At 37.3% G+C, this 7,213-nt stretch overlaps 1 protein-coding gene across 2 annotated transcripts; it reads left to right on the top strand.

Annotated features, from left to right (window-relative positions):
- The first annotated feature begins 230 nt into the window (after positions 1-230).
- LOC121752359 (mitochondrial substrate carrier family protein C-like) lies at positions 231-5,535 on the top strand. Of its 2 annotated transcripts, none has more exons than XM_042147383.1 (8): positions 231-1,930; positions 2,580-2,997; positions 3,083-3,227; positions 3,637-3,752; positions 3,828-3,906; positions 4,008-4,241; positions 4,352-4,684; positions 5,363-5,535. In XM_042147383.1, the coding sequence occupies exons 1-7, from the start codon at positions 808-810 to the stop codon at positions 4,682-4,684; spliced, it is 2,448 nt and encodes an 815-aa protein (XP_042003317.1). In that variant the 5' UTR covers positions 231-807; the 3' UTR covers positions 5,363-5,535. The 2 variants fall into 2 exon arrangements, with proteins under 2 accessions (XP_042003317.1, XP_042003318.1); XM_042147384.1 differs by having other exon boundaries at positions 4,352-4,725; positions 5,294-5,535.
- The last annotated feature ends 1,678 nt before the right edge of the window (positions 5,536-7,213 follow it).

Genomic DNA, 7,213 nt, shown 5'->3' with positions numbered 1-7,213 from the left:
CATAAATCATTAGAACTAATTAAATATTTGTATGACGTGACACACCATTATCCAGTCACCCACTCTATCGATAAATGAATTTGCCAGTGGTGCCCCTACTTGAAATGGGTAGTAACGTGTCAAAGAATATGGATAAAGACGAATTAGAGGGTATTACCGTAATTCATTATCTATATAATTATCAAATGACGTATTTTAAATCTATCCATCTGAATTAAACGTACAAATACTAAAACCGAATATTTCAACTCATTTTTCCGCCTTTGTTTGTTGTTCTTCATTATCACCATTCAGATTCCCCAGATTTGTTTCAACAATTGCTGGAAAAGTTGAAACATTGTTAGCCTCACAAATTTCTACAACAATTTCTAATATTTTTACAATCCCACAAAAATACCTCATTATCTACTTTCTGAGCTCGAATATATACGTTTCAGAATCACATACACTACTTATTTCTGTAAAAATGTATATCAATATGTATATCAGCATATGTTTTTCATGTATGTTGTGATATATACTGCTGCACACGAGTAGAGCCGACATAATTTATCAATAATCAATCGCTCTTGTAATGATTTGTGCAAGGAGAGCTGCTCATTGAGCTGGAGCGGTGTCGGTGTTAGTTTGATTTGTTGGTGTTTTTTATGGTTAGTTTGGATAGGTGTTGATTTTTTATATGTTTAGGAAGTTATAGTTTATGAATTTGGATTGAATTTGTGTTTTAGGGAGATTTGAGTTTCATACTTTAGGGAGATTTGAGTTTCGTATGAGCTTTGATTTAGCTAGGGTTTCAACTTTCAAGTGATGGTAGTATCAGGGAATGATCCGTTGGATTCGTTTTTGAATTCGATTCAAGTGGTTAGGAATGCTTTTTGGCCAATAGAATCGAATTTTCAAAAGGTTACCAAAAATTTCGAGCAGTGTTTTAGTGGGGCTTCGAAAAATCGGAACTTGAATGGGGGATTTGATGATGCTAGTAATGAGTTGGTGGCAGCTCAGTTGGATTTGAATAAGAAAAGTGGTCAAAGTGATCGGAGAAAAAGGAGAGTTCCAATCAAGATATTTGTTGGAGTGTTTAAGGATAGAGGTGTAAATAGTGTGCATAGTAACGTACATGTTAGTCGTGATGACAGTGTAAAATTGTCGAGGAAAGGGTTGAAAGAGAGGTATGGAGATCACAATGGTGGGAATGAGGATAAGAGCTTTCATGGGAACTGTCTGCATCTTGATGTGGCATTGTCGTTTTTGATAAATGGCATTGTACAGGCTCTCCCAAGATCATTCAAGCAGGAGAAGAGGCAGGCTCATAAGATGAGTAATGAGGATAAAGAATCTCGTGTGAAAGCTAGAGTAAAATCTAGGGTTGGTAGTGAGATTAAGCAGGATTCGAAGGTTAGAGAAGGGAAAGATTTTCCTTTTGATTATTTTGTAGGGTTTGTAGTTGATCAGTTCAACCATTTTCCGAAATTTGATGTGGGTGGTCAAGATAATGAATGTAAGAGTGCTGAGTGTAAACCCTCGGCCGCACCTGTTAATCAGTTTGACCACTTCAAGGCATTTTTTAGTATTTTAGAAGATAAAAGAGCAGATGTGAATGTGTTTTTTTGGAATTTGAAGTTTGCTCGCGTGGGAGGTGTTCCGTCAAGTATGGTTGGAGTGCCTTCCATGAAGGATGTTAGCGATGATCGTGTTAGTAATGTTGGTAATCAGGAAGAAATAGGAGGCAGATCACCGCAAAAATTAGCCAATGGTTTGCTAAGTATTCCTTTGTCAAATGTTGAGCGTTTGAGGTCGACTCTGTCAACTGTTTCATTGACAGAATTGATTGAGCTTTTACCTCAGATTGGGCGACCTTCGAAAGAAGACCATCCTGACAAGAAGAAGCTGATCTCTGTCCAAGACTTTTTTAGATATACTGAGGCTGAAGGTGTGTTTTTCACTTCAAGATTACTTTGTTAAAAATTATTGACTACGTTTAGGCATTTTAGTAGTTTAATGAAGCAAAAAAATTGGCTGATATGTTCAGAAGTTGTATCTGAGTATCATGATATGAACACACAAAATTTGCAATTACATGTATTTTAATGTAGATCATCGTTCCCTCTTATTTTATGTTTTTCACGAAGGTATATTTTCATTCTGACATTGGATTGCTAGCAAATTTGACAAGAGAGCTTTAACATCTTCCATTGATGAACTTGTTTACTATTATGACCATATCCTGCACAAAACAGCTTCAATCATGTGCTCTGCGATACCAAAGAGGTCACAACCAATACAAAGTATCTGTTCTTTTTCACGCTCTTTATAAAAATAGGTCGAAAAACATTCATGCCGGAACAATTTTCCTCATTTGATCTCAGTTTTGATGTAGTAATTAATATTTTCTTTAGTGAGTCATTGATTTGCTAGTGAGGAATCCAATGAAGACTTGGCAGGGGCGGTTTATTCAGAATCACTATGATCACGACCTTTGACATTTGAAACATTTACTATTGTGTAGCTTCCGCTCACTGAATAGATTTTGTATTTTTGTTCTGTGTTATCATGATATTAATCTAAATCTTTGTTTGCAGGAAAGAGATTTTTTTTTGAATTGGACAGAGATGGTGATGGGCAAGTTACCCTAGAAGATCTTGAAGTTGCCATGAGAAAGAGAAAACTACCTAAGAGATATGCCAATGAGTTCATGCGTCGTGCAAGAAGCCACTTGTTCTCAAAATCTTTTGGCTGGAAACAGTTTTTGTCCTTGATGGAACAGAAAGAGCCAACCATTCTTCGGGCTTACACTAGCCTCTGTTTGAGCAAGTCTGGGACGCTACAGAAAAGTGAAATTGTGGCATCACTACAGAATGCCGGACTGCCTGCGAATGAGGATAATGCTGTTGCGATGATGCGTTTTCTGAATGCTGATATACAGCAATCCATATCGTACGGGCATTTCCGGAACTTCATGCTTTTACTCCCATCTGAACGACTTCAAGAAGATCCAAGGTAAATCGAGAATAATTGCGTGCTTTTTGAACTCTTTGTCAGCCTCTGATATCAACTAATGCAAACTTTTCTCTGTGAATTTCAGAAGCATTTGGTTTGAAGCTGCGACCGTGGTTGCTGTTCCTCCACCAGTAGAAATACCAGCTGGTAGTGTTCTAAAGGCAGCATTGATCGGGGGGCTTTCGTGTGCTTTGTCTACATCTTTACTGCACCCCGTTGACACGATTAAGGTAAATGCTTGAGAAACAGAACATCGTCTATATCTATTTTATTTTCCTATCCAACTTTGTTATCTTTTTGGTATAATATGAAATCCCATTGATGATGGTTTGTAGTATTTTTTTATGCTAGTTTATTTACAAATACCTTTTGAGGTGCAGCCTTCCATCTTTTTCCTGATAAGGGTATTTATGTATTCAGTCAATATTATTGTATGCGCGAATCATGTAAATTAATCATTATTTTGTGGCATACTTTCTCTCTGATTATTTGTCCAACGAAGTTCGTAAAGCTACTCTATGATGAATCTAAAACTTAAGTTGATGAGTGAAATAGGTTTAGTCTTCTGCATTTTGCATGTTGTCTGATTTCAACATTTCATGAGGCAATCTGACTGTTCTCTACTGGTTTGTCTGTCAGACAAGAGTTCAAGCTTCAACCCTCACCTTTCCAGAAATTTTATCCCAACTTCCACAACTCGGAGTTCGGGGCCTATATAGGGGGTCTGTTCCAGCCATATTGGGGCAATTTTCTAGGTATTATTTCCTGTCTTCTCTTTTGCACTGAGTCGTCATACTTTCTGTCAGAACGTTGATAAATTATCGGTGCAGTCATGGTCTCCGAACTGGAATTATGGAAGCAAGTAAGCTCGTCTTGATAAATTTTGCACCAACGCTACCTGAATTACAGGTTATCATCACGATGATCTCATAGCCCTATTTGATATACATCCAGTTCAATCAATCAATACCTAAGATAGAGAGTACTTATTTTACAAAAAATGTGTTCAGGTTCAATCTTTGGCATCATTCTGTAGCACAGTTCTCGGAACAGCAGTACGTATTCCATGTGAGGTGTTGAAGCAAAGATTACAGGCTGGTCTGTTTGATAATGTCGGTGAAGCTATTGTTGGGACATGGCAGCACGATGGTCTCCGGGGTTTTTTCCGTGGGACTGGTGCAACTCTCTGCCGAGAAGTTCCATTCTACGTTGCTGGCATGGGCCTTTATGCTGAATCGAAGAAGGTATTGATCTGACTTGGTTTTTCCATGTAGACTTCAAATGACTAAACCCGTAAAAAAGGGACAGAAACCTGGCCCAAACCATGTTCATTATTCATATTTCAATATTTCAGGCTGTCCAACGGCTACTGGAACGAGAGCTGGAGCCTTGGGAAACCATAGCTGTCGGAGCTCTATCCGGGGGACTGGCTGCCGTCCTGACAACTCCCTTCGATGTGATAAAGACAAGGACAATGACCGCCCCTCAGGGACGCTCTGTGTCATTGTCAATTGTTGCTTTCTCAATCCTGCGCCATGAAGGTCCTCTTGGACTATTCAAGGGCGCTGTGCCCCGTTTCTTCTGGATCGCCCCTCTGGGCGCCATGAACTTTGCAGGCTACGAGCTTGCAAGAAAGGCGATGGACAAAAACAAAAACGAGGAAACTGAGCTCCTTCTGCAGAAATAGGTAAACCAAAATGGTAGTTCCACCAGATTTTTGTTTGTTACATCAAAGCTTAGGGCTGGCAATTTTCGACACGACACGATAATCTGACACGAATCCGCACGAAATTATTGGGTTAGGGTCAAGTCTTATTGGATCCGTGTCCTTATCGGGTTGACCCATTAAGAACCCGATAATTTCGGGTTGGGTTCGGGTCGGATGCGGGTCGGATACGGGTAACCCATTAAGAAATAATATTATTGTTTTTATTATTAATTAAAAATATATATATTACTTTAATTTTTTAATTTCTTATAAATTAGGTTTAAATAGTATAAAATGAATTTTAATTGTGTAAATTAGGTTAAAAATTAAGGTTTAATCGTGTAATATTAGGTTTAATCGTGTAATATCAGGTTCGGGTTGTTATCGTGTCGTGTCAACCCATATTATATCGTGTCGATAACGGGTTCGTGTCGGGTGCGGGTCGTGTTCGGATTTGAAGGTAGCAGGTCGGGTTCGTGTTCGGATTTACAGTTTCCTTAACAGGTCGGGTTCAGGTTAGGCCTTATTGGGTTGGGTCATTATCAGGTTGACCCGATAACGACCCAATCCGCACGATTTGCCAGCCCTATCAAAGCTGTCTAAAAATAATTTTGGAGCTCAATTCGTCGAAAATTTAACCTTTTTGTTTACGTCCAGTTTTCCGGTGCTGTGATATACTAGCTTCTGTACTCGGATTCGTCGGTAAAGCTCACTCTTACCGTTGTGGTATCGGAAATTTTACTTGCTTTGATGTTCTCTATTGTTGCCATTTTTAGTCAATTTTGCAGCTTTGAAAAATGCTAACTAATTAATGTTGATTATTTTCGCAATTGTTGCACGATTGATTTTCTGATAATGTAACTTTTACGTGTCGAAACATAATAATTGAGTTTGACATAAAGGTTTTGAACTTCGTTGTCTAACATAAGGAGGGCCTACGCGTTATGTAAAAGGGATAGAAATTATTAGCACGAATATTGTTTGGTGTGACATGATTTATTTTTAAATCCCTCTAGAATTTATTGCTGCTCCCCAGTTCAGCATGTATATAACTTTTTCTATTTCAAGTAAGAAAAAGATCATGAAAGTCAATATTAAAGGACTAGTATGAGAGCCGCAAAATAAGTAAGAAAAAGCGAGCATTGTTTTTTTTTTTTTTAAAGGATAGTAATGATTTCTTATTTGTTAGTGTGATGGCTCTAATTTTAATCTATTGAATAACTGAGAAATAGCTTACGAATTAAGCTGTGTTTATTATTAAACGAGCATTGTTTGTTAGGTTCACTAAGATATTATGGAGAGAACGTGACTTATCAGACAGACTGAAGAATGATAATTTATTTATACATGCCTTCTCATCAACGACTAGCTATAACACATGGGAATATGGGAATAATTATGATAAAAAGTTCAAACATATATTGCTAAAATAAATAAAATATTCCCAATCATTTTCCGCTTTAGTTCATGTTTTTTCTGGGAATAGCAATTAATTTCCATATGGCTCAGAATAATTAATGTATGTGAAATAAATTTATTAGGCAGGAAATATAGAGAATTGTGCCGTTTGTCCTCTTCTCCACCTGATTTAATTTTTCAGATCTATCCAATTTGCATTTCCATGTAGTTGTGTTGCAAAGCCAAATCATTTGTCCTTTCCTCGTACATACGTTTACTAAATACCAGTGGGAGTGTCTTGGGGAACATGGAATCGGAGGCTCTAATTCTATTTCCATTGTTTGGTAGCACAAAAATGTATAGAAGTGAAATTGAATTATAATTCTAAGTTTTTCTATTCTATGATTTGAATTTCATATTAAACGTAGAAAATTGGAATTCCAAATAGTCATAAAATTAGATAGCTTCACTATATACCCCACTACACACTTTTCACGTACACTACACACACTTCAAACACTACACACACACACACTTCACACACACACACACTTCACACACACACACACACTTCACACACTACATGCATTTCACACACTACACAAATTTCACACATTTCGCACACTAGACACATTTCATAAGTACACTACACACTACACAAATTTCACATATTTCCCGCACTACACACACTACACACACTTCACACATTACACACATTTCACACACTTCACAGCCTACACAAATTGTGTGTGGAGTGTGTATGGTGTGCAATGTGTGGCGTGCGTGTTTTTGTATAGTGTGCAACGTGTGTATTTTGTGTATAGTGTGTGTGTATGCGCAATGTGTGTATATTGTGTGCATTGAATGTATTTTGTGTATAGTGTGTGTATTATGTGTATAGTGTGTGCGGTGTGTGTATTTGTGTATAGTATGTGTATTTTGAGTGAAGTGAGTGTGAGTTTGTATTTTGTGTATAGTGTGTGCACAAATTATTCAAATTCAATTTCATATCAATTACTTCACTTTACTAAACATAGGATTTGGAATTGAATTAGAATTCCAATTCTTCCAATTCAATTTCATAAAATTCCAATTCCAATTCAATTCCAA

This window comes from Salvia splendens, chromosome 10, assembly GCF_004379255.2.
Source record: "Salvia splendens isolate huo1 chromosome 10, SspV2, whole genome shotgun sequence".
Classification (NCBI taxonomy): Eukaryota; Viridiplantae; Streptophyta; class Magnoliopsida; order Lamiales; family Lamiaceae; genus Salvia; species Salvia splendens.
The sequence above is the reverse complement of the archived record's forward strand: the minus strand, read 5'-3'. Positions and strand labels throughout refer to the sequence as shown.